Below are 27,675 nucleotides of genomic sequence, written 5' to 3'. Positions count from 1 at the left end.
TATTAAGTGGAGCAGTAAAATCAGACTGAGATAGGAAGTAATTATAAAGTTGAACTACAATGAAGGACTTAATGTGAAAAGCAAATAAAATCACATCATCCAGACTAGCTGAATAAGTGGACCAAAGCAACACTAGGGCCAGGATTTTTCAGTCGGCAAGCAGGGGCGGGCCCGACATGCTGGCGCAAAAAATGACAGCAATGACATCGGGCATGCATCCTGACGTCATCACGCTGTCTCGCAATGTTTTGTTTGGCGGGCGCATGCTGGAGTCAGCTGCGCACCCGCCGATAACTGATAGGCCTATTAAAGGTCATTAATTAATTAATTAAATTGTTTACGGTGCCCATCCAACCTTACGGTTGGCGGGCAGACGAAAAGGCCAAGTGGCCTTCACATTTTTTAGGAAACCTTGTCCATGAGCGGGATGAGGTTTCCTAAAGCTTTTATGAATCAAATGAAAAAGTTTTCTGAAATATAAAAACATGTCCCATCTTATGTGACGCAGTCACATCAGGGGACATGTTTAATTAAATTTTTTTCCCATTTATTTATTTATTTCAATAGCGCTTCAATCTCCCTGAAGCGCAGATCTGCCTCAGGGAGATTGAAGCGCTGCTTCGCGAGCATGCTCAAAAGAGTGCTGGTCCTGACTCTCCCTCCTCCTCCCCCCATCCGCACAGGTAGCGCTAGATGTTATGGCTCGCGTCTTACACTGGGTGGGCCTTAGTTGGCCTGCCCACATAAAATGGCGGCGCGGAGCTGATCGCAGGCGCGGTCAGCTCCGTGGCCACCCCCGCCCTCTCCCATCGAGCCTGCCCGACGCAGGAAAAATTCAGGTCAAGGTCTTCACATTACACCCCATAGCAGCCCTCCCCATACCCCTTCTAAATCCCCGACTCACTGCACTGAGTATCAGTCTGCACCAAGATCCCATTCAATGTACTGGGTATTGTACTAGGCCCATGTTCAATTCCTGATTTATGTAAAGTTAACCAGTTTGGATAGTGCATGAATGACGTGTGAACTTCTCAAGCTGGAAAACTGCCAAATAGGCCAATTACTCCCCAGTGTTTGGGGCTGCAAGAAGTCAGGCCTCTTCCAGATCACTTGTCCTGAGGAGCTTTAGGTAACTTGTAGAGTCCTTGCTACCAATCTGGTAGAGACCATCTAACTGAGCACAAGCCAAGAATCAAACTGGGTCCTTCTGATCTATACTGCTAAGTTATACACTGCCTAATAAACTGAACATTTGGAAGAACTGTGAAGAGTTTCTTTGCATGATTGCATGTGTAAGGTTTAGCAAAATGCTCGTTACCTGAATTGTATGGGGTTATAGCATCTTTAGAAGCCTCTTTGGTGCTCTTGGGTGATCCTAATTCGTCAAATGATCTGTCCTGGCTTTGGTTGGCATGGATTTGCTCACTCAGCATCTCCATCTCTTTCCTCATTTTGGCAATAACTGTACGCAGGTTTAAGTTCTGCTCCTGGAGCTTCTGAATAACATCTGAAGGGAACTCTACCTTATTCACATTTCCTTTCTTGGGCAGTGCAGTCTGTCAAGGTGAAGACAAAATGTGATGATTGTCTGTTCAAACAGATACAAACACTCAGGCCACCGACAGTCATTCTGGCTCAGCAGGAGAGAAAAATAATTAATAAATACTGAAGGGACAAAAGACTAAGAAAAAACAGAAGAGACTGGAATTCATGACAGAGAAAGACTCAAGAAAACAGGACCCAGTAGAAGAGAAACAAAGTGATACTTCTGTGTAATTGAATAACACTATTCTGTTATTTATTTATTTCTTCGGTGCTGTGCGCCTTTTCTTTTGAGATGACAGGTTAATGTTTTAATGATTTTGCCTATTCATCTGAATCCTTGAGGCGATATGAATAGCAAGCCTTGGGACCAGGATTTCCTTTTCCTCCCAGAAAAAAAGGTTCTCAAAGAATCATAATTTAGACAAGGGAAGGGGATTCCCACACATCTTTTAATGTACTGAGCAAGTCTGTCACTTACAATGATCTCTCTCTCTCTCTCTATCTCTCTCACGTGCTGTTAAAATACTTGACTCGCGTATCATTAAATCCCAGGTAGAAGCATGGCATGTTTAACATTCCTAGCCTCTAACTAGAAGTGCTCCATGAATGACAATGCCACAAAAACTTTGGTGTAACTGCTTGTCATCACACTTAGCAGCAGCATGCAGACATCTGTGTGTTACTGCACATCATGACTACTGACAGAAATTTGGGTCATTCTGTTCAGTTGATAATACTCTAGTTTCCAAGCCATAGGACAAAACCCCACTACTGAAATTGCATACACCATCTGGGTTAATATTTCTGAGCAGTACTGTGGAAATACATGCATGTGTACATTAACAACATACAAAAAGAGGGAAACACACCATTGCCACCTCTCCTGCAATTCTTGTTTGAATCTCTGTTGTCACCTTTCTGCCACTCCCACAGCATCAAAATAGTCGTAAGCAATGTTATGGATGATATTCTCTGTGACTGTGGCACACTTATCTCTCCTCATTCTATCTGACTTCTCTGCAATCTTCATCCACTGGAATATTAATTAGCAAAGCAGAACATTGAAAGATACCTAACAGGATTCTACTGGAGTGCTACCCCAGGTCAAAGTGGGAACATTCAGAGCCCTTGTGGTCTCCTCAGTGACAAGCAGAGTGGCATCAATGAGTACCCAAGGGATCCTCAGGTTCCAAACAAGTGTCATCAGGCACTGAGGGAAAGGCCTTAGTCAATAATCAATTATCCAGAAACTTGCCTTTGACTCATGAATAGCACTGACTATAGGGACTGTTTTAAAATGAAATGGCAGATATGGCAGCTGCCTGAATAGCTTTCTTTTACATTCATAATGAGATGCTTTGCATTACACGTCAGCTGTGTATTGAGACAGTGATACTGTTTCCTGTAAGAAACCAGCTTTCTGAAAATGGGGAAGTATGGTTATATGGGTTTGTGTAACACTTCTGTATGTAAAATGAATATAGGAAATGAAATGGAGAGTTCACACAAACAAAGCATCAGTTACTTTCTGATACAGGAGTGGCAGCATATTGACTGAAGTTGGAAGTTACCTCTGTGCTGCCTGAAAAATGCTGACATAGAAAGGAGTGCCCCAGCAACTTTTAGTGCCATGTTAATGTTGAGCTTCTGGTGTAACTCTTTCGAGCACAAATAAATAAACTAAATTGACAAAATCAGGAACAAAGTAAAAGCCAGCCCCTTAAAGGGAAACTGCAAAAGACAAAATTTAAAGGAAACTTACAAACATTAAATCAAAATGTGATCAAAGGGGTCTATAAAGCACCCCAGTCCCCGCAGTGCCCACTGAGCACGGGAGGCCTCGACGTACACCAGCTCTTGGGCAAGCAGGCGGCAGATGTCTCCAATGGTGCTTGATGAGGTTTCCCTCCCCAAGTTTCTCTTCCTCATCTTACAGCTCATCGTTTCAAGGCGCAGGTACAACAGAATCCTTAATAGGAAAACTATTGTGCCCTCGACTTAATGGTTGAAATGATCTCTCCACGAACAGCAGCAATGCTGACACTATTGGTAAGTTGGAGATACCAAAATCTCCACGGCCAAGATTTCCCAGCCCCGCCGTGGAGGGTTCCCACACAGCAGATGTGACGAGCCATTCAAATGTACAATGGCTTTGGCAGAGCCAGAAGATCCCGCCAGTGGGAGGGGCCAGAAAATTCTGGCCATATAAATATACATATATATTTTTAGCCGCAAATACTGAACAAGTGCATTATTCTAATAAGAAAGCCTGTAGCAACATTTCTGCCTCTCTAATGATAGCTAGCAATGCTCCTTTATAAAATTAAATGGGAGTTATTTGCCCCTTCTTTTACGTACATGAAAATGCCCTCTGGTGGAGAGATTTACCTAAAACTGATTGGGGTTGAAAGTAGATCAGATTTTCCTGCTACCTGATGTCCACTTTGTGGCAGATTTGGGATGGACTATGGAAGAAAATTGGACAAGAATGGGCAATGACCACTGGCAATTTAAAGAAAAACACCCTTGACCCAAACTGACAAATTGGAGATCCCTCCCTCTAGCCAAAGCTAAGAAAATCTTCAAGCTTCGTTTAAGCCCTCACAAACTTGGCTTCTTCAATCCGAGCACAAGTTCCCACCCACATCCTGCATGGTGAATAACAGATATTTGCTGCCTCTTTCTCTCTGCTCTCTCTCTCAGATTCTAGCAGACTAACCGTGTCTGAGAGGTTCAGAAATCTTTTTAGAAGAAATCTGGAACCCAATCCTACAATGGCTTCCTATGGACTTCTTCCTTCCCAAACTCACCTCCATGGCAACATGAGCCACATGAACTTTGTATCCATGTAGAAATGCTAACTAGCTATCCTCTAGACCCTCAACTTCATTTTATCTTGGAATTAACTAGACAGTTTAAGGTATAACCATTTACAAAATTGACATTCCTAACACCTCCTGGAGACTAACAATTTGTACACTGTGAGCACAGCTACCCTGGTCATTGTTTGCAGGTGTGAATACGTTGCACCTTCTTCTCAGTAAGATAACCCGCCTGCCAATCCCCTTTAACCTTTAACAACCAAGGTCCCAAGACTGTTGTCGGGCGGGATGCAAAACAGGTCACATGACCCACTTCATTCCTCCATTTTACCAAATTACTGTCCCAAAACATAACAATCTTGTAAACTTCATTGTTGGAACAACTGCCTTGACATCACGTTCTCCTCACTTCATATATTTCAAAATTTCTCTTCCCAAGTTCATGAGCTCAGTTACGATTTACTCAAAGGCGTAACTTGTACCTCCTTTGATTCTTTATCTATATGCTGCTCCTTTTCCACAACCACGTGGTCAGCTTCGACATGGACACCAATGACTTTGAACTTTAGCCTGTTCCTATAACCTGCATGCTGGACCTGCAACTTAACAGCAAAAACAGTTCCAGACCAGCAACTCTACGCGCATGTGTCAACTCCACCTACCTCTCAAACAGCTCTCTCAGATTCAATTGACAGCTGCAGAATATTGATATCCTGCTCAACCCAGGAATAAGATTCAAACCCACAAATGGCCCACTTTCACCTCAAGGGCCTATCTATGCTGCATTACTACACAAAACTCCAACATCTTCAAAACTGCATGTCATGCATCCTATCAACACAAAGTCCCACAAAGTTATTTTCCTTTTCCTTGAGCACCTCCACTAGTTCTCAATCAATCAAAATATTAATTGCAAAATCTTCTTCCTTATCTTCAAGAACATGTTCCATGTTCTATCTCACCTGAACAAGCTTCACCAGTTCTACATCCAACAATCTGGAATCATAGAATTGCACGTCACTGATGGAGGCCATTTAGAACCACACATGCAGTGGGCTATAAGTAACTCAATTATTGCCCTGCACTCTCCCTGTATCCTTTTAAAAATCTCTTTTGCAAATGTTTATCGTGATTGATTGACATCCTTCCATCTGCGACAGAGGGTGGGAATGCAGCTCCAGAACTTTGGCGAGGTCATATGAGATCACCTGTTGTATTTTTGATGGTTAAACAAGCCGATTTTGGAAAGGGAAAATTTGCTACAAGTGCCACACATGAAGTTGTCCCTTGCTGGTGATGCGGGATGATATCTGCTGATGCCTCATTTGCAGGGTAGGTGGCTGCTTTGGAGCTTCTGAAACCACACGTCTTCATGGTGGCAAATACTTACCCACAGCTGATGTCACCATTTGTATTTTGCAATGCAAATCTTTTTCACTTCCTTTTTAAAAACTATTACAGATTCTGTTTCCAATACTATTTCTGCAAGGCCAATCCATGTCCTAACACCCTCCAAAAAGAAAAATATCTTAACCTCCCTTTTTGTTTCGAATCTTAAATTCATACTCTTTAGTTATCAACTCACCCATCCAGTGAAATAGATTTTCCTGATTTATCTGCAAAAAAATCCACAATAATTTTGCATCAGATCTCCTCTCGACATGCTTTGTTTTAATGTTCTAAACTTTACTAATGTCCCATCCCTAATATCATCTTTGTGAATCTCTTCTACACCCTCTTCATGGCCTTGACATCCTTCCCAGGGTAAGGCACCAAAGCTGGGCAAAATAATTTAGCTGTAGCCCAGCTAAAATATAGTACAGCTTTAGCATCATTCTTGGCTTTAGTGCGCTATACTCCTACTTATGAAACCAAACAACCTCTGTTCTTCCAACTCTAACTCATTCATGAAGCTCCCCCCTCTGCACCAGAATCAGTGGCACATACTTCAGCCTCACATCTGTCTTCTAAATTTAACTCCTCTAAACTTAACTCTTTGACTCTAACTTTGGCCACCTGCACTACCGTATTCCTTATTTCCTATTTGGTGCCCACCATTCTTCTTATAAAGTACCTTGGGATGTTTTGATACATAGAAGGCACTATATAGATGTAAATTGTTGATGCTGTAGTTTCATTTCTATAAGCAATTTAGTTCAGTTAAAGAAGAAAATGAGTGTTTAAGGGCAGTACAGAGCCACAAGTATATGTCCTACCACAGACTAAGCTAAATTTGTTTAGAAACACATGATCAATACTAAGACTGAGCCAAATATGTGACAATTGCTGGGAATTGATCTTTTTTCTAACTAGATTTTACCCTCTTTCTTCAGGAGAGTGGATTTACTCTTTCATTTGTCATACCGCAAAATTGGAGGTGCATGGGGACCCACCTGTTTTCCATCCTTTCAGGTCATGAAACAACCAATCTTGGCTGAACCCCTAGACTTGGAAGCACGGCTAAGACCGGAAAATCCAAGTATAAGACACTTAATTCTAATAACTCTGGATAAATTTTCCAATTTTTATTTTTCTGCCTTCATAAAAGCACGAAAAGCGAGAATTTTAAATCTGAAATTCAAACAGTTAAGCTCACAACCAATGATATTTGTCTGGTTCCTGTGAAATATTCTGTGTCAATTGTGTGATCAATAAACTGCAGGGATTAGGTACTGGAAAATGAACTACTTTAAACAATCTGTATAATTTTAAACAGGGCATGTGTAAGGTATGAATAACTTACTCCAATATTAAATTGGAGTTAGCTTCGAAGGGAATAATCTAGTATCAGGTTGGTTTGCGGAGCCTTGTATGAAAATCTCCTTTCCAGTGAGCTTTGTCAGAATTTTTATGATAATGGAGAGTCTGGACAATTTTGACAACTAACATTAAAGAAGTCCTGCTTTGGGGAAAACAATATCAGAGGCAAAGCTTGGTAAAGTCTTTCCCTTTTAAAAACAGAAAGTGGGGAAGGAAGCAGAATACAATGGGAGAACATTACTGGCATTATATCACATTAATGATAAATAATTTTCACCTGTGAATCTCGCTCTGGAAAAACACCATGCTCCTGCAGTGCAGCTATTGCTTGGTCTCTTTCTAGGGTCAATGTTTGAACTAATGTCTCCACCTCCTGCAATTTACGGTCTTTTTCTTGTAGTTCAGCCGTAACCTAAAGAGAATTGTATGGACAGGCAATCACTTTCAAGAACTTGCTGCAGAAGCTGGGTCAAGATCTAAAGAATGGTAAAATCACTCAGGAGTTCTCTTCTGCAGTAATTCTCAGCAGATCGTTCAATTTACCTTAAAAAAAAACAAATATTCTTGACAATTTTTAAAGGCAAATTTGTTCCCTTCCCATTTTCTTCTGATGGTCTTACCTTACTGGGTTACAGTTCCAAAAATGCTGGTTTCACTTTGGTACTTCACCCACATGGCCAATATTCATGCCATTAAAGTCAGGAGGGTATCACAGACAAGTCCAATTTTAACTAATTCGCCCTTCGTGCCCCAGAAGCAAAAGGGAACAAAAACCAATGCATTATTTCTCCTGACACCCAGCTTCTTTATATTCTTTCATGGGATATGGGCAGCACTGGCAAGGCCAGCATTTGTTGCCCATCCCTAACTACCCTTGAGAAGCTGGTGGTGGTGGTGAGCCACCTTCTTGAACCGCTGCAGTTCATCTGGTGGAGGTACACCCACAGTGCTATTAGGGAGTGAGTTCCAGGATTTTGATCCATGACAGTGAAGGAACGGTGACATAGTTCCAAGAAAGGATGGTGTGTGGCTCGGAGGGGAGCTTACAGGTGGTGGTGTTCCAATGTGTCTGTTGCCCCGAGTTCGCGGGTTTGGAAGGTGCTATCAAAAGAGCCTTGCTGAGTTGCTGAAGTTCATCTTGTATATGGTACACACTCCTGCCACTGTGCATGGTACACACTCCTGCTACTGTGCATTGGTGGTGGAGGGAATGAATGCTCAGGTTGGTAGATGGGGTGCCAGTCAACCAGGCTGCTTTGTCTTGGATAGTGTCAAGCTTCTTGAGTGTTGTTGGAGCTGCACTCATCCAGGCAAGTGAAGAGTATTCCATCACACTCCTGACTTACGCTTTGTAAATTGTGGACAGGCTCTGGGGATTAAGGTGGAGAGTTACTCACCTCAGAATTTAAAGGCTCTGACCTGCTCTTGTAGCCACAGTATTTAAATGGCTGGTCCAGTTCAGTTTATGGTCAAGAACTAATATCAATAAATTTCAATGCCAATTAACCTCTCACTATCCCTAAAACAGTGCTAAAACCGAAAGGATACTCATATATGCCTCCTATTCCTTCGCCAATTGTTGCTCTGTCAACAGACAATGCAGAAAGCTGATAGGAGCCATGGGAATTAGATTCAGAACACTGGATAACAGAGGAAGAACAGAGAGAGGGACAGAAATCTTGCAGTAGAATGCCATATAGTCAACACATCATACGTCAAAAATTCTGAATTCCAACCAAATTCCATCAATTCCATCCTTTGATAACAAAAGCACAGTGGAGGGATTGTGGCAAGGAGGGTGCACTTGCTGGAGCAGTTTGGATACATTCTGTACTCAGTAAGGGGAATTCCATTCTGGAATCAGGTCACTTCCGAGACTCGACCCTGCACCACAATGGTAACGTGCACATTGTGGTTTTGCTATGTAAGACAGTTATTTGGCCTAGTCATGTTTGCCGCCCAGTTAATGCCAGTGGACATGAGAAGACAGGACATAGGCAGCAGTGCACCCAATTTAAAGGCAGGGTAGCAGCCATTGCTGAGGCTTGCCATTTGTCTAAGGGATGGGAGGAGGGTGCAGAATGCATTGAGCAAGATGACCCCCAATCTCCCTGCAAGGGCAGCCTCCCTTTTTTCTGATGCTTTACTGGAGGTGCTGCTGAAAGCGATGATTTGAGCACCAAAATATTCTGTTCCCTGCCAGTGACAACGGAAAGCCTGCAAGGCTTACTGAGGGAGGTTGGCTGAAGGTGGCTCATGAGGGCTGCAATAGATGTGTGGCGACAAGTAACTGGTCTCAGTATTGGAAGCATTTCAATGGCATTCTCAGATATGGAAAGACGAGTCCACAGGTAAACCCAGATGGCATGCATCCTGGCCAGCAAAAGTGCAAAAGAGACAGGTATCCTGAGGGTGAATAGTGTTCTCCTGACGATGGGAGAGATGTGTGTTCAGCAGCCTTGATGACCCATAAACAAAAGTCAGAGCCCTAGTACTGTTGGTCAGGAGGCTGCAGTGCAGGCTGCAGCAATGTTCGAGAATGAAAAACTATGAGTGGTAAGGAAGAAGGGCATTGTCCTAACTGCATCTTTATTCACCTTGCAGGCCAAGTGTGAGTTAAATGCCAGAGAGAAAGAGAAAGAACACCTTGGCACCAGGGTGCCACAATGTCACTTACACACTTTGGCCAAATTAAGGGCCAGCTGCTCAAAGTGTCAAGCCACAAGAGACACTGGGGATGGAGAAACAGGGGTCTGCCGTAGACATGGTGACGTTAGGATATTTTTACCATGTTCAGGGGATGCATGGCAATGCTCTCCATGCTCCCTAAACTGTCAAAGCGTGAGCTGTCATTTCAATATTTTTAGGAGCTTGAGCACTTGTTGACTGTCCTGATCTCTCATAACCATCTTCTCTTATGTCTCCCTCAGAGTCGGCCACAGAGGGCAGGAGCCCACACCAAATAATGTTCCCAAGGAGTCAGGTGGAAGATACCTCGGGAAGGCACCATCAGATCTTTCCTAGGCTGCCTCCACCAGTGCAGGTATTCACACCTCAGTGGGTCCTCATGCATTATTAGAGAGTAGCACAGAATGAAGCGCACATCACATCAGAGCAGGAGGATGCAGAAGGAAGCAGATTTAGTGGTGGCTAGTTCCCCTTGGAGGACGGAAGACAAAGATGCAGGGCAAAGATGCAGAGTCTAAGGAATCACACAAAAGGTGGCTCTAACTGGAGAATGTCAGAGTCATTGGACATTAACTCTCCGCTGGTTGGAGTCAGACCTAGTTGCAGTTGTTAAAGGTGAATCATCTCAGTTCCAGGACATCACTGCAGGAGTTCCTTAGGGTAGTGTCCTAGGTCCAACCATCTTCAGCTGCTTCATCAGAAGGTCAGAAGTGGGGACGTTCGCTGACGATTGCACAATGTTCAACACCATTTGCAAATCCTCAGATAGTGAAGCAGTCCATGTCCAAATGCAGCAAGACCTGGACAATATCCAGGCTTGGGATAACAAATGGCAAGTGCAATTTGCGCCACACAAGTGCCAGACAATGACCATCTCCAACAAGAGAGAATTGAACAATCGCCCCTTGACATTCAATGACATTATCATTGCTGAATTCCCCCACTAACAACATCCTGGGGGTTACCATTGACCAGAAACAGAACTTGACTAGCAATATAAATATTGTGGCTACAAAAGCAGGTCAGAGACTAGGAATCCTGCAGCAAGTAACTCGCTTCCTGATCGCCAAAGCCTGTCCACCATCAACAAGGCACAAGTCAGGAGTGTGTTGGAAGACTCTCCACTTACCTGGATGAGTGCAGCTCCAACAACACTCAAGAAGCTTGACACCATCCAGGACAAAGCAGCCTGCTTGATTGGCACCCCATCCACAGATATTCACTCCCTCCACCACCGACACACAGTGGCAACTGTGTGTACCATCTACAAGTTGCACTGCAGGTGCTCACCAAGGCTCCTTAGAAAGCACCTTCTAAGCCCATGACCACTACCATCTAATGTTATCATTTGTTGCAAGGGGAATTGAATACAAAAGTAGGGAGGTTATGCTTCAGTTGTACAGGGCACTAGTGAGGCCACATTTGGAGTACTGTGTACAGTAATGGTCACCTTATTTAAGGAAGGATTATAAATGCATTGGAAGCAGTTCAGGGAAGGTTTACCAGACTAATACCTGGAATGGGTGGGTTGTCTTTTGAGGAAAGGTTGGACAGACTAGACTTGTATCAGCTGGAGGTTAATAAGAGGTGACTTGATTGAAATATATAAGATCCTGAGGTGTCTTGACAGGGGAGATGTGGAGAAGATGTTTCCTCTTGTGGAAGAATCTAGAACTAGGGGTCACTGTTTAAAAATAAGGGATAGCCAATTTTACAACAGAAATGAGGTGAAATGTTTTCACTGAGAGGGTCATGAGTCCTTCTGAACCCTCTCCCTGAAAAGATGGTGGAAACAGAGTCTTTGAATATTTTTAAGGCAGAGGTGGATAGATTTTCGGTAAGCAAGGGATGATAGGTTATGGGCAGTAGATGGGACGCAGATTTCAGGTTACTTTCAGGTCAGCCATGATCTTATTAAATGGTGGAGCAGGGTAGAGGGGCTGAATGGCCTAATCCTGCTCCTTGTTCATATGTTCGTTTTAAGAAGGACAAGGGCAACAGATGGATGGGAACACCACCACCTGGAAGCTCCCCTCCGAGTCACTCAGCATCCTGACTTGCAAATATATCACCTTTCCTTCACCGTTGCTGGGTCAAAATCCTGGAACTCCCCCCTAACAGCACTGTGGGTGTACCTACACCACATGGACTGCAATGGTTTAAAGGCGGCAGCTCACCACAATTTTCTCAAGCACAATTAGGGATGGGCCAGCCAGGAATGCCCCCATCCCATGAATGAATAAAAAAAAAATCTGAGGCACTGCGGAGTCATGGGATGAGAATGGAGGAGTCCATCCATCTCATGTGCTCCACAATGTATCAATGTTTTGAGCACATGAGCTCCTTCTTTGAGGGAGTGGTGAACCTCATGGAAAGCCATATTCGTCATCACTCAGAGTGGATGCAGGAATAGCGCAGTGACATGCCTGGAATCCATGCCACATTATGCGGCAAAGACTGGCCTGTGTTGTACACAACATAATGAAGCATGGAGTGGATGCGAGCAGTGCCCGAGCTAGTAGCTTTCTCCAGCAATCAAGGGTGCCAGGAGGCAACAAGTGATGGTGAGGAGCCACCGCTCACGGGGCTCTGTCATCATCATTCGCCTCCACAGCCCCTGCAGTGATGTTGGTGCAGCAGCCTTTGGTGTGCGCCTCCTGGTACCTCCATACTGAGGCCAACTGCCGCAGACATCTCAAGTCCAGACAGACACTAGCGAGCAGTCTGCCTTGATCTTATCCTCAGCCACAGTAGCAACACCATGTAGGAATGGCTGTGAGCCAGGCCACTTTGTGGGTCACTTGGGTGTCTCTGATGGAAATAATTTCACCCTGTACTTTAGTAAAGCACTGGGTATGTTTTTGCATGAAGGTAGAATTGTGAGTATTCATTTCACCATGGTGACAGTTGCTGCAAACCCTTAGATGACTGTGAACGATGGCACACATGTCAGCAACTGCCTGGACAGGCATAGCTGCTGTGACAATAATATTCCAACATTTTCATTTTTCCGTTGATGTTGCATTGCCTTCTTACCCATTGTTCCTGACCCCTGCTCTCCTGCTGCCCATGGATGTGCCTCTGCTCCTGTAGATGCCACTCTTCATTGCTAGTCAACCCTATCTCATTTTTGTTTTATTCTATGTCCTTTTAAGTGCTTCCTTCCTTCTAGCACCCTTCCTGAGCACCCCCTCTCATGAACCTGGGAAATCTCTAAGCAGAGGGCCCTGTCAACACTCCACCCCATCCTTTTCCCCGACCCAAGAGACCCCACCCCCCACACCCGCTCCATCCTCAAAATGCTGTGCAAGGGACAGGTTTAAGCACCCATCCACCCCAAAATCACCGTCTCAAACTATTAAAAATTCCACCCAATGATCCTGGGGAGCAATGCAGAAAGCCGTGAAGTAACAATTCCCACAAAATTAGTTCCATTTCGGATGAGTCTGCTTACTTGAAGCAAGTCTCCACAGCAAACAGTCTAGCATAATATTCCCACCTCATAGCAAAGAAGCATATTCCCCTGCTGAGTTGACAGATGTACATGCGGGTAAACACCTATCATATGCCAGTTAGACAAGGTCTCATCACCCTGGACCTTTTCTGGCAGTCTGTGCAGCAGCACCTTTTGAAGATTTCATTGAAACCACATGCTTTTATCTTTGTGGAAAGGGGAAAATAGTGCCAGGCAAAACAGAAGAAATGGCAATAATTAACTAAATGCATGGGAGAAAACAATCTAAATGGAGCAGAAATTAACACAACCACCAGACAATTATAGGCAGAACCCTTGACATAACAAATAGGGAGATCTCAGATTCAACCCCCAGTATATACAGAGTGACTAACATCAACAAGGACAGAGGTAAGGCCAATATTTGAGTCTCTAGACTGCAAAGAGGAAAATTAGCAATGGGATCCGAAAGTTGAATATCAAGCAACTCCTGCTGGGAGGGTGCACACAAAGCCAAGGTCAATAAAGACAGAGGAGAAAAAGTGAGATGGGAATAGGGTCATTATGGGACTCAGGTCAAAGATCACAAACAGCGACAGTGAAATATCAGAAATAATAAATAATCATTTTACTTCAGTATTTGGAAAGATGGACCAACTGAACATGACATTGGAACTTGAGAATAGAAATGATATAACTGTATTTAAAATAAAAAGAGAAATATTAACTGAACTAATTTATCTCAAACAGGATAAATCCCCTGGTCCGGACAGATCCGTGCATTACAAAAGAATCTAGGCAAGAATAGCAGAGGCACCGTTAAACACATTTAATAATTCACTAGAAAAGGGGTAGTACCAGATATAGCTAACATTACAGCTATATTTTAAGAAGTGATATGGATGGTGTCCAGGAAACTATAGACCAGTTAGATTAACATTAGTAGTAGGAAAAATAATGAAATTACTACTGAAGGAGAAAACAGAAAAATATCTGGAAACCAAAAATATAATAATGAACAGTCAACATTTAAAAGGGAATGTCTTGCTTGACCAACCTCACTGAACTGTTAGAAGAGGGACCAAAGATTAAATAGGTAAGGGTAGCACAGTAGATGTAATCTATAAAAGGCCTTTTGAAGATTTAGCTAAGGTACCACACAATGGACAAATGAATAAGATCAAAGCATACAGAGTCAGGGGACAAGTAATGGAATGGATAACTGGCTAGCTGAAAGACAAAAAGAAGAGAGTAGGGGTAGAAAGTAAGGAGATTGTACATTACTTAGAAAATAAGATTCCAAATGGGGTAGAGAAGCAAAGGGATCAGGGAGTACAAATACAGAAATCACTAAAAGTTGCAAAGCAGGTCAATAAGACAAACCCAAAAGCAAACCATGCACCACTGTTTACTTCCAGAAGGACAGAATTGAAAAGTAGAAGTTGTGCTAAACTTATATCAAACCTTGGTTGGGAGCACCATATACAGTTAGGGGTACTATATTATTAAAAGGGTAGAGGCACTAGAGAGAGTGCAAAAAAAAAAAGATTTACAAGGATGATATCAGAACTGTGAGATTATACCCAAAAGGAAAGAAGAGTCATCTGCACTCGAAATGTTACCTCTGTCTCTCTCTCTCCACCGATGCTGTCAACCTGCTGTGTTTTCCCAGCATTTTTTGTTTTTGTTTCAGATTTCCAGCATCTGCAGTATTTTGCCTTTATGTTAGGAAAGGACTGAGTTTCTTTTCTCTTGAAGAGAAAAGGATGACCTAGTGCAGGGTCTTTAAAATTATGAAATGTTTTGATACAGTAGACACTGTGTTTCCACTTGTGCAGAAGAACAAAACTAGAAAACATCAAGATAGGATGGCCAGGAAGAAATAAAAGGAACTTCTTTACCCAGAGAATGGTTAGAATGTGGAACTAGCAACTAGGGGAGTAGTTTAGATATATAGGATAGATGCATTTAAGAGGAAGCTATATAAGCACACAAGGGCTAAGGGAATAGAGTATTATGCTGGTACAGTTAGATTAGGAAAGACAGGAGAAGGCTTGAGAAAGCATAAATGCTGGTATGGACTAGTCGGGCCAAATGCCCTGGTTGAGCTATACATTCCATGCAACTGTAAATATGGAACTCATCTTTGACTCCATTCAATTAAATACTCTGCCAACACTCAATATCAGGGCATATATGTAAATAACTTACGAAGAGCTAGAGAATATCCCATGCATCTAGGACCATCAGAAAGAGAGAGGAGGAGAGAAAACTCAAGCAGAAAATTAACCACACACACAAAGCATGCAAAATATGTAAACCAGTGACAACAAATTATCAGTATATATTTCTGCAAAAAATGCTAACAAAATATATAATAAATCAATCAAATGGGAACGTTTTTGAAAAAAATACATTCATTCAATCGAGTTGATGCAAGTATCTCTACCACTGAAGTTGGGTGGAGGTAATGTTTTTGCCCTGTTAGGTTGGAAACAACCTAATAGACTATCTCAAAAAATAATGGACAGATTGCAATGCAAGTTGGTACACATATAGGGTATAGCCCAAGGAATAACTGCCAGTTTTTGGCAAAGATGCAGATCTGGATCCTGGAATTTCTTTAAAGGATTCATTAAGATTGGAGCACAGGGCAATTTGACTCTTGTTGAAGAATGTTGTGGGCTGTTTTATTTGGAATGTCGTTGCCGATTTTAGAATGTTGCGGATTGTCTTAGCTGCTGCTATGGAATTTGTCACAGCTGTCAAAATGTGAGCAGAGTTTTCAAAGCTGGTTGTTGTTTATGGATTGGCCTGAAGCCTCCTCACTGCGATGGAAGCTCTTAATAAAAAGTATTGTTTTTCAGCTTTGTAATTAGAGGACCAATCAGGCATGGAAAAAACTTAAAGAAGAGCTGTGTAATTGTATTAACATTGAGTTAACACAGCGTGATGGAGGTATGCGCTCTTCTGATTGCCCTCTTCACTTGTTTGGAATGTTTAAGGATTGACACCCAATCATATAAATTGGAACTGACACCTAAACCAGAATCCCAAAAATAATAATCTTGGGGAATGGACTCAGGTGCTTTGAAATGGGATGTCGAAATGGAGGTCTGATCTGGAATAAAACAAATTTACTGAATTTCTTTTCCGTGACTTACCTGGTCTCGGGCTAGGCTCAGACTATGAATAAGCTTTTCTGATTTTGCATACTGACTTCTTTCTATCTCCTCACAGTGCTGCTGCCAATCCAACTCTGCCTGTACTTTCATTTGTTCCAGATCCTGCTCCCTCTCCACTGCTCGGACAAGTTGTTGTTTATATCTAAATCCAGAATAGTTTCAGTATGAGAAAAGTAAAAATTTTTGAAAAAGAATTATCCAATCAGTTTTTAAAGACTGTGATTATGGCTGGCCCCGAATATGGAACAGTAATTTGATCTCAGGGAATTTGCTGGTAATTACAAATATCTGACATCTTCAGAACTGCTGAAGTGAATTATCTTGAAATCTGTTCCAACCTGCATCAAGCACAGTTTGTCCATCCACCTGGTCCTTGCTAAACTACAACAGTGATCATAACATTCACATTCAGTTTGAGGGTGAGAAAAATGGTTCTACGGCTAATATCTTAAATTTAAATAAAGATTATTACAAGGATATGAGGACAAATTTGGCTAAAGTGAACTGGAAAAATGGGTTAAAAGGTAGGACATTAGGGAAGCAGTGGCAGGCATTGAAGGAGATATTTCATAACTCTCAACAAAGATATATTCCATTGAGAAGGTGAGACTCTATAAGGATGCACTATCCATGGCTAACTAAGGAAGTTAAGGATAGTATCCAATTGAAAGAAAAAGTATGCAATACTGTGGGGATTAGAGGTAGGTCAGAGGATTGGACAGATTTTAGAAACCAGCAAAGAATGACTAAAAAAAATGGAGGGAGAAATTAGAGTATGAGAGACAGCTAGCTAGAAATACAGCTAGTAAGAGTTTCTAAGAGTATTTAGAAAGAAAAAGAGTAACTCAAGTGAGTGTTGGACACTTAGAGGGTGAGACTGGGGAATTAATAATAGGAAACAAGGAAATGGCAGAAGCGTTGTAATTCGTCTTTACTATAGAAGGCACAAAAAACATCCCAAGAATGCTTGAAAATCAAGAGGTAACAGGGAGGGAGGAATTTAAAACAATCACAATCTCTAGAGAAAAAGTACTAGGAAAACTACTAGGACTAAAGGCTGACAGGTCCCTTGGACCTGATGGCCTGCATCCGAGAGTCTTTAAAAAAATGGCTGAAGAGATAGTAGGTGCATTGGTTGTGATCTTCCAAAATTCCTTCGTTTCTGGAAAGGTCCCAGAGGATTGGAAAATCACAAATGTAACACCTCTATTCAAAAAAGGAGGAAACTATAGCCAGTTAGCCTAACATATGTCATAGAGAAAATGCTAGAATCCATTATTAGGAGGGTAATGGCAGGACATTTAGAAAATCATAATACAATCCATCAGAGTCAACATGGTTTTGTGAAAGAGAAATAGCGCTTGACTAATTTATTAGAGTTCTTTGAGACAGCAACAAGCAAGGTGAACAAAGGGGAACATGTGGATTTGGTATGTGGATTCCCAAAAGGCATTTGATAAGGTGCCACATCAAAGGTTACTGTACAAAATAAGGGCTCATGGTATGGGGGTAACATATTATCATGGATAGGGGATTGGTTAGTTAACACAAAGAAGAGAGTAGAGATAAATGGATCATTTTTGGGTTTGCAAGCTGTAACTAGTGGAGTGCTACAGGGATCAGTGCTGGGCCCTCAATTATTTACAATCTATATAAATAACTTGGATGAAGGGACCAAATGTATGGTAGCTAAATTTGCTGATGACACAAAGATAGGTAGGGAAAGTAAGTTGTCAAGAGGACAAAGAATCTATAGAATGATTTAGATAGGTTAAGTGAGTGGGCAAAAAATTGGCAGAGTATAATGTGGGAAAATGTGAACATAAATGAAGAGAGACTGCAGAACTCCACAACACCAGAGGGATCTGGATGTCCTAGTACATGAATCACAAGAATTTAGTATGCTGGGGCAGCAAAGGATTAAGAAAGCAAATGGAATGTTGGCATTTATTGCAAGGGGAATCAAGCATAAAAGTAGGGAAGTGTTGCTGCAGCTGTACAGGGCCTTAGTGAGACCACATCTCAAGTGCTATGTACAGTTTCAGTCTCCTTGTTTAAGAAAGGATATAATTGCATTAAAGATTAACTCAACAGATTCCTGGGGTAAACTGGTTATCTTATGAGGATAGGTTGAACCCATAGCCACAGGATTTTAAAAGAATGAGAGGTGAACTTGTTTAAACCTATGAGCTCCAGAGGGGACTTGACAGGTTGCTGAGAGGATGTTTCTCGTTGTGGGGGAGTCTAGAACTAAAGGACACAGTTTAAAAATTGGGGATCTCCCATTTAAGACCAAGATGAGGGGAAAGCATTCAGTCACCTTTTCTAATCTTTCCTTTTTAGACATGGTGTCAATTTCCTTTAAACCTTTTGTGAATTTACTTGAGATGTTTTTATGTATTAAAACTGCCATTGGATTGGTGCTTATAAGTTACTCTTTCGTACTTAGGTCAAACAAGGTGATAAAACTGGAACTAGGTGAGGGAAGAGGAGGAAGGATGTGAATGTGAATAGAATAATTGAATGGCTACAGCACAAAAGGTGGCCATTCTGCCCACTGTATCTGTGCTGGTTCTCTACAAGTGCAACTCATCTAGTCTCACTCCTCTGCCTTTTCCTTGTCGCCCTACATTTTATTTTCTTCAGATAAATATCCAATTCCCTTTTGAAAGCCATGATTGAATCTGCTTCCACCACACTCTCAGGCAGTGCATTCCAGCTCCTAACCACTTGTTGGCCGCTTCTCTGGCCAATCACCTTAAACTGGTGATCTCTGGTTTTGACCCTTTGCCAATTGGAACAATTTCTCCAGATCTACTTTGTTCAGACCTCTCATGATTTTGAGCACCTTTATCAAATATCCTCTTAATCTTCTCCAAGCTTCTCCAATCTACCCAGGTAAGTGGAGCTCCTCATTCCTGGAACCATTTCAGGAATCTTTTATTGCACCATCTCTAATGCCTTCACATCTTTCCTAAAGCATAGCGCCCAGAATGAGAAACAATAGTCCAGTTGAGGCCAACCAGTGTTTTTTGCAGGTTTATCACAACTTCCTTGATTTTATACTCTATGCTCCTATTTAGATAGGGGTACTGATAGAAGCAAGGGCAGAGCAAATATGGGAGGGAGAAGGCAGAGAGAGATGGGTGCAGAAGAGGGATTGGAGAGAGATGAGGGGGACATAGGTATGTGAGGTAAATTGATGGAGAGCAGGATGGTGAAGAGTAGGGTGGGAAGGGTGAGGAGGGATAGGAGAAGAGAAGTCCGTGATAGACAAGCCCATGTTCAGGTCTCCCTAGACATGTCCTGGAGCAACAGTATGTATATCATCCTAACATCACCCTCTCTTCTGACTTAAACTGCACTGGATAATTCTCTAAATATTAGCCACAGGTCAGACAGGCTTAGAGCAGTTGATTGGAAATAGTCAATAACTGAATTAATTACTTCACATCCATGGAGGGTTTCTGAAGCCCCCATCCCCGCGGTTAGCAACATGACTAATATTGAGACAAGTATTAATATTCAGGCCATTCCCCCTTTTCCCATTAAGCTTTATAACTCCTCTTCCACCTGCACAGTCATTATTCCCTGCCACCACAGTCTCCACAGAGAAGCATGGTCAGTATCTGCCTCATTCCCCCACTTACCATTAAATGTTGGCACATTACCACTGCTCTTAAGCCAGCAAGCAGCATGGCAAGTTTTAGAGTAAGCCATGAAGACCCCTCTTCTTTTCCTTCTCCTCCTCCCTTTCCTTACCCCTCCTGGACCTATCATCTCCCCTTCATCCTCCCTTTTGTATGCGCACACTTCTCTTCAACTCTGTCCATTCTACAGCGCTCTCAGAAGGGTGCAAGTACAGAGTGACTAATTTACATAAGCGCTTTTCATTAAAAATTCAGACACAAAAATTTAGAATAGAAATATAAAAAAGACAGACTGGATGACTGAAGTGAAGACTGAAAAATGTTTGCAAGCATTGGTAAAGTCTCAGCAGATTTACTTGTATGTATATAAAGTGTTTAAAATCTAAAACCTGTGCACATTTCATTTGTCAACTTTTTCAATGATAAATTCGGATATCCAATAGTCACAAACATATATTTATGGTCCTACAGATTTTAAGGGCAACTGTTTTAAAGTAACGTTTCTGTTTTCAAGCCTTTACATTTAGTTTCAAAGGCCAGAATTTTTCCGTCGGTGAGTTGACGGCGGGGCCCGCTCGCTGACACGAAAATGACACGGGATAATGTCGGGAGGAACCCCCAACATCATCTCGCCCCATTTAAATATTCAGGAAGGCGGTTGGACAGCAAAATCAGCTGTCCGCCCGCCAACCATGCATGGCCAATTGAGGCCATTGACAGGATAATTAACCCAGTTAAAGGCCCTGCCTGTCCAACCTTAAGGCTGGCGGGCAGGCCAGGAGCCCCGGCGGGCAATAGAAAAAACATGAGACCTCATTCACTGGTGGGATGAGGTTTCATGTCTGTTTTAAAAATCTTTAATAAACTTTATGTCATAGTTATTAACATGTCCCATCTCGTGTGACATTGTCACATGAGGGGAACATGTTAATAATTTTTTAATTTTTCTATTTTTGAGGTTTTTTAAACTGTCACCAATCTCCCTGAGACAGCACTTAGTCTCAGGGAGCAGTGTGCTCTTTCGCGTGCATGTGTGAAAGAGCGCACTGACAGTTGGGGAATCCCTTCCCCCACCCCCCGCACAGGAAGTGCATAGCGTTTCCCGTCGGGCAGCCCGCTGAGTGGATCTTAATTGGCCCGCCCACTCAAAATGGCGGCAGGGCCTGTTTCAGTGGCGGTGTTCGGCTGCCTGCCTGCCGCCAAGCTGGTAGGGCCCGCCTGCCCATCGGGGGCTAAATTCTGCCCAAAGCTTTTTTCAAAATGGAAGTATGGACAGGCGACTGTGTTTGTTCAGACCTTGTCAACCTCATATCTCTACAGCTGGCTATGAAGAGTCAGTAAAATGCAAAAGATTCCTCCAGGAATGTCCATTAAATCTTCTATAAGGTGTGAAAAACCCTTTTGCTTCTGAGGGTTCAGGAGACTGGAAGTTCAAAAGGGCTACAATGTAATTACCTTCTTTACCTAGTGAAACAATGACTCCTTGAAAATTAACATAGTAGCCATTTTGTGTTTCTTGAACTGAATAAAGGAGGCTGTCAGGAGCCATTTCATGAGGCAGGGTCTAGAATCCCTAGGAAGAGCTCTGAGAAATGACATCAGAGAGGGTTCTTGGCCTTCAGTGGAGGGGTTCTTGGCCAAGGGAGGATAAAGAGGAAGGTATTAAGAAATCAATTGCTGTTCTACCAAAAAAGAGTCTAGGCAATCTGTGACTGCCATAAATGCAGAATCAGTGAGGAACAGGAAACCTCTCTCTCTCTCCCAAAAACCTGCTGACCGACTAAGTCCACCTGAAAAAGGCAAACGCCAGCTAGTCTAGTCCAGGAGCCATCGTAGCTGCTAAACCGAACTTCAGGATTCAACCTCTTCACTTTGGAAAGAAGGAATTCAAGCAACAGGCCTGCAACGATATCTCACAGAGACCGGTCTGAAATCTAAATTTTACGTATCTTGTTTTCTTTATCAGCATTTTAATTTTTGTAGCTGTATTTTAGTTAATAACTTTATCACTTTTATGAAGTAACTTTCAGCAGTAGTTTTGTAATAAACTAACCAATTGTGTCCAATACTAGAGCTTCTCTGCTGGGTTATTTCTAAATTGAACCACTCATAAATTAAAAGGGGCCTGTATACACACACACAAATTCTTAGCTCACTGCCCACTTTCAGGAAAGGCCTTTTACTTGGTTGTGACACAATTTTAGAATAGAATGTAAACTTGCCATAAACTTGCTGTAAATACACTCTTCCACCAATGCTGGTACTCTGCCATTTCAATTTTGCACTGGCCAGCTCAAACTGCTTCAACTAACTCCACTTTTTTGTTTCCCCAAATTGCTGCCAATACTATCACAGTAATATATTAAAATAAGAGTGTACATCACACAAGATTATGTAGGATATACTGCACAGAAATATGCCAATTGAACCAACCAGTCCATGCTGGCATTTACACTCCCTTTGAGCTTCTTCTCATCTTTTCTCATCTAAATCCATCAGCATAACTTTATTTTCCCTTCTCCCTCACATGTTGTCAAGCATCTCCTTAAATGCATCTATATTTACTTGCTTGATGTACATTCTTTACCCTCAGTTGTTCCCTTATGTCTTTATTCATCCACGGAGTCTCTTTGGTGTTTCTTTTCTTCTTTCCTTTTGACAGAATATATTTTTGATGCACACCATTTTAAATGTTGCTCCATTGTTGTTTTACATTGTTGTTAGCCAATTTTGTTGGCAATTTTATCTTCTCATGTTCTATACTCAGCCCCTAAAAATATCAGCTTTTCTCCAATCTATTAACCTGATGTTCATTAGACTTATGTCCTGCTTTATTATCATCATAAAGCATATTACATAGTCACTAGATAGTCACTTGCAACCTTGAGAGTCTGAGATTAAATCAGTCTCTTTGCAACCTTGCTGTCACATTTGATCCTGAGATGAGCTTCCGACCTCATATTCGTGCCATCACCAAGACCACCTATTTGCACCTCCATAACATCATCTGATTTTTGCGCCTGTCTCAGCTCAGCTATGCCTGAAACCCACATTCATGCTTTTGTTACCTCTAGACCTGACTATTCCAACAAATTTCAGGCTGGTCTCCCTGTGTAAACTTGAAGTCATTCAAAATTCTGCTGCCCTGTGTCTTCACTCGCACCAAGTTCCATCCCTATCACCTCTGTGCACGGTTTGGCTCCTGATCTTAATTTTAAAATTTTAATCCTTGTTTTCAAATTCCTTCATGGTCTGATCCTTTCCTATTTTCGTAATCTCCTTCAGCACCACAACCCTCCCAGATATCTGCGCTTATCTAATTTTGGCCTTTTATGCATCCCTAATTTTAATCGCTCCACCATTGGTGTCCGTGCCTTCAGTTGCCTAGGCCTCAAGCTCTGGAATGTCATCCCTGCACCTCTCTACCTCATTTTTCTTCTTTATGACACTCGTTAAAACCTACCTCTTTGATTAAGTTTTTGGTCCTCTGACCTAATATCCCCTTTTGTGGTTCAATGTTGTTGCTGCCTGTTGTATTGATGGTGGTGCTGTTGGTTGCCATGCTGCCGGTGCATTTTCATCTGAACTTATTTGTTGCTTTGTTTTTGTATTTTACTTAAAATGGTAAAACTTGCCTTAATTCAGCATTTGGCTATGATGGCAGTTGACTTTAACAATTAATAATGTCATACCTTGCTTTATAATGCTCCTGTGAAGTGTCCTGAGATGCTTTACTTTTTTTAAAGGTGCTATATTAATTTAAGTTTTTGTTAAATGTTCCCCTTTTACTTCGCTTATCTTTTGGTTCATTCTCCATTTAGATCCAATAATGACTCTTCCTGTGTTGAGTTTTAAGCAAATGGGAGTAGAAAGGGTCTAGGATGTGCTGCCTGGAAGTGTGATGGAGGCAGGTTCAATCGAGGCATTCAAGAGGACATTAGATAATTATTTGAATAGAGACAATGTGCAAGGGTACAGGGAAAAGGCAGGGAAATGGCACCAGGTCATAATACTCATTTGGAGAGCCAGTGCAGACATGATGGGCCGAATGGCCTCCTTCTGTGCCGTTAAGATTCTCTGAAAGGATTCGTGCAGACATTGTAGGAACTCCATACCTTTATCCCTCTTCTGTCTAATTAATATTAACATAGTAAAGTCCTCATGATTATTAATCTATATTTTCTACTAAATTTATTAGTTTGTCTGTATATTTCTTCCTTCACTGTAGACTACAGTATGATTGGTCTGATAGATTGGTCTGTAGACTACAGTATGATTGATCATGTATTATCTTTTACCTCTGTCCATATGGATTCTATTTTTGTCTTGCTGATAACTGTGTATCGAGGCACCTCAGTGGAACATGTTGTATGCAGACAAGTTGAGTTCTGTTGCACTTTCTGTAACTTTCAAGTTGAAATGTTTTGCAATATACTTTTAGAAATTTGATGAATAGAATATATTTTTGGGGAAAAAAGATAACTGCATCCTTTTTTTCTCCAGCCATTATGACATTCCTTATAAGTATACTACTCCGCCTCCCCTTTTTTGCCTCTATCATTCGTAAATATGTTAAGCCTTGCAATGTTTAATTCCCAGCCCTGATTTTTCTGTAGCCGTGGTCTCAGTAATCCTTATGATGTCCGCTTCCTCCCAATGCATGAGCGCTCTCAGCTCTCTTGTTTTATTACGGACAAGGTGTGGATTGTTGTGCAGACAGCTTAACTAATTTTTAATAAGATTTCCTCTCATTTTATGTTTAACCATATTTTTAAGGACTAAGCACCTGTCATGACCTAGTTATTTCCTATAATCTTACCCCATATCACTTGAAGACCATGCTTGATCTTAACTCCCCATATACAACCTCACAGGAGATTGATCAGTAATTATAATACAGCTATTAAATATTGCAGATTAAGTGTAAAATATATGTGTTTTACATGTACCAAAGGTATCAATACAACAAAGAAGAGTTGAAGAGCTAGTTGTTTGCTCCCCTACAAATTCAAGTGCTGCTACACTAGAAAATAGATACAGGATGTTCTCAATTGTAAATTTTTCAGTTTATCAGCATCACTCCATAACTGCTAGCAATGGTGTAACTGAAGGAGAAATGTTTTCCCAGACCTTGTGAGGCAACACTTTATCACCCTGAGGCAGTCAATCTTGCAACTTAATCAAGAGCTCTTAAAAATATCCCCAATTAAGGGCAGGTGAATTGGAATGGCAATTTTGAAACTCAAATATTCCTACTGTGAGCTTCTCGACCACTAATCATCTATTTCAGAAAATCAGAGTTTAAGTTTACATCCTAAAAAGTTATCAATGGAACAGCAATTCCAATCCCACAGTGTTTTAGGAAACTCCAGGTCTTATTCCAAAAATAACTTATAATGGATCTGTATCTTTTCAAGTGAGAATGAGGTGCCACTTCTCAACTGATTGACAATGCAACTTACTTTTCCACATCCTCCTTGTATCTTGCTAACTCAATTCTCAGCTTTGAATCCTGGTCTTGCAACATTTTAATCTGCATGTCCTTAGTAACGGTCTCCTTGGAGATCTGCGTGATGTGACTATCCCAGCCAGTCTTCACTGTTGAAAGCTCCCCACGTAACCTAGATAAACAGGACAAAAAATAAATAAAATTCTGCAGCTCATTACAAAATAAAATAAATGCCCCCTCTTCAAGCCTCTATGAGATGAAACAGCTGCATTGTGCTACATTATTGAATATGTCACAGTGTCCATTCAGTGGCAACTCCAAACAATTACAGTACTATAGAATAATTTTCTGAAAACTGTTCTGTCATCATTTTATCTGCTTTTAAAAAGTGCACCTCATTAAAATTAATTAGTGCTTTTTCTATTCTGCGATAACACAGCCATGGTTTATTAATAACTGAAGAGTTCTGTTGTTCGACAGCTTGCATAGTGATCTAAACAATTATTCCATCTGTTACAGTGCATTCTCTGTTGATTGTGACTTTGAATGTAGAGCTAACAAAGAATATTCAGAAAACTCCTTTGCAAAGTTAATTTTCAAGTTACAATCAATGGTCCCAACTGAAATTGACATTTTAGTGGATAGAAGAGTTTGCGTAATTATCTAATCATAGGAGGACATACAAATTAAAAATAAGTCTTCTCTGTCAAACTCTCTCTAATAGAAATTTGATTTAAAATTATATCATGTACTTCTTAAAAGAATTTCCTGAAATTCACAAAAACAATTTCCTTCTTTAGGAGTATTTGGCTCCAAACGTCGTATTTAAACCAAGTCAAAAGCAAAGTATCTGGCAGTAAGCCATTCATGAAGTATCAAAGGCTATTGATTCAAACAGTGATAAATGGATCAAATCAATTTCTTTTAAGCTCCATTTTCTCTGCGTGAGACTCAGACTTGGACTGGTCGGATTCTGCAGGCATCAACAATCAATGATCATTCATCATGTGTTAGCCTGGTCTTCAACCTTTTCAGGATGTACACCCAGTCCTCATCTGACATTCACATAACCAAAATTTCCAAAAGAGGATACCGGATAGTGATCAGGAGTGGGAATACTAGCTAATGTTTCTCCTCCCAAGCCCAGGGACACAGAGAATAACCATGGTGCTTCCAATACCATGGCAACTGAGGTCAGCTACCTCTGCACAGAAATGGAATTGGAATCGTTGGTCATAAAGGCTCAGGAATACACTCTATGTTGCATTAACCTTTTGAGCCATTGTAGATGGATATTTTTGACTTGTCTCAAAAAAGGCAGGTGTTCCTCTAACAAAATAGCAGAGAAACGGAAATACTCTAGCTGTCTGCAAAAGTATGGATTTTTAGGAACAGGACTAATACCTACAGAAGTCCTTGATATTTTTGCTGCACTTCAAGCATACTTACCTTCTTCCAGGAATTTCTATATTTATAGTCACAAACCCTGTTGCTTAAAGTTATGAATTACACTGAAGTACAATTTCAAAAGGTGGTGTGTCAGCTGGTACCTCATCTAAGTGGCAATTCTTCACATATAAGATTGGACAGTGAGTGTAGGCATGTTATTTGACTGAAGAACCTTCAAAGCAAGAGCTTGCTGATTTTTTTGTATTCATTCATAGGATGTGGGTGTCGCTGGCTAAGCCAGCATTCATTGTCCATCCTTAATTGCCGTTAAGAAAGTGGTGATGAGCTGCCTTCTTGAACTGCTGCAGTCCACGTAGTGTAGGTACACCCACAGTGCGGTTAGGGAGGGAGTTCCAGATTTTGACCCAGCGACAGAGAAGGAACAGCAATATATTTCAAAGTCAGGATGGTGAGTGGCTTGGAGGGGAACTTTCAGGTGGTGGTGTTCCCATGTGTCTGCTGCCCTTGTCCTTCTAGATGGTAGAGATTGTGGGTTTGGAAAGTGCTGTCCAAGGGGCCTTGTTGAGTTCCTGCAGTGCATCTTGTCAATGACACACACTCCTGCCACTGTGAGTCGATGGTGAAGGGAGTGAATATTTGTGGATGGGGTGCCAATCAAGTGGGCTGCTTTCTCCTGGACGGTGTCAAGTTTCTTTACTGTAGTTGGAGCTGT

At 41.6% G+C, this 27,675-nt stretch overlaps 1 protein-coding gene across 5 annotated transcripts in view; it reads right to left on the bottom strand.

Moving 5' to 3' along the window:
• The window catches only part of ccdc57 (coiled-coil domain containing 57), a 179,441-nt gene that overhangs the window by 60,970 nt on the left and 90,796 nt on the right, over positions 1-27,675 (bottom strand). For all 5 annotated transcript variants that reach the window (XR_005946643.1, XR_005946644.1, XM_041217393.1 and 2 more), the window contains exons 8-11: positions 25,567-25,725; positions 16,434-16,596; positions 7,405-7,539; positions 1,319-1,556 (exon numbers count right to left, since the gene is read on the bottom strand). Coding sequence is in view for 3 of the 5 variants with exons in the window: in XM_041217393.1 (XP_041073327.1) it covers positions 1,319-1,556; positions 7,405-7,539; positions 16,434-16,596; positions 25,567-25,725 (695 nt within the window). In the remaining 2 variants the exon portion in view is untranslated. The remainder of the gene's footprint in view (positions 1-1,318; positions 1,557-7,404; positions 7,540-16,433; positions 16,597-25,566; positions 25,726-27,675) is intronic.

Source organism: Carcharodon carcharias, chromosome 22 (assembly GCF_017639515.1).
Source record: "Carcharodon carcharias isolate sCarCar2 chromosome 22, sCarCar2.pri, whole genome shotgun sequence".
Taxonomy (NCBI): domain Eukaryota; kingdom Metazoa; phylum Chordata; class Chondrichthyes; order Lamniformes; family Lamnidae; genus Carcharodon; species Carcharodon carcharias.
Note: the sequence above shows the minus strand (reverse complement) of the source record. Positions and strands in the feature narration are given on the sequence as shown.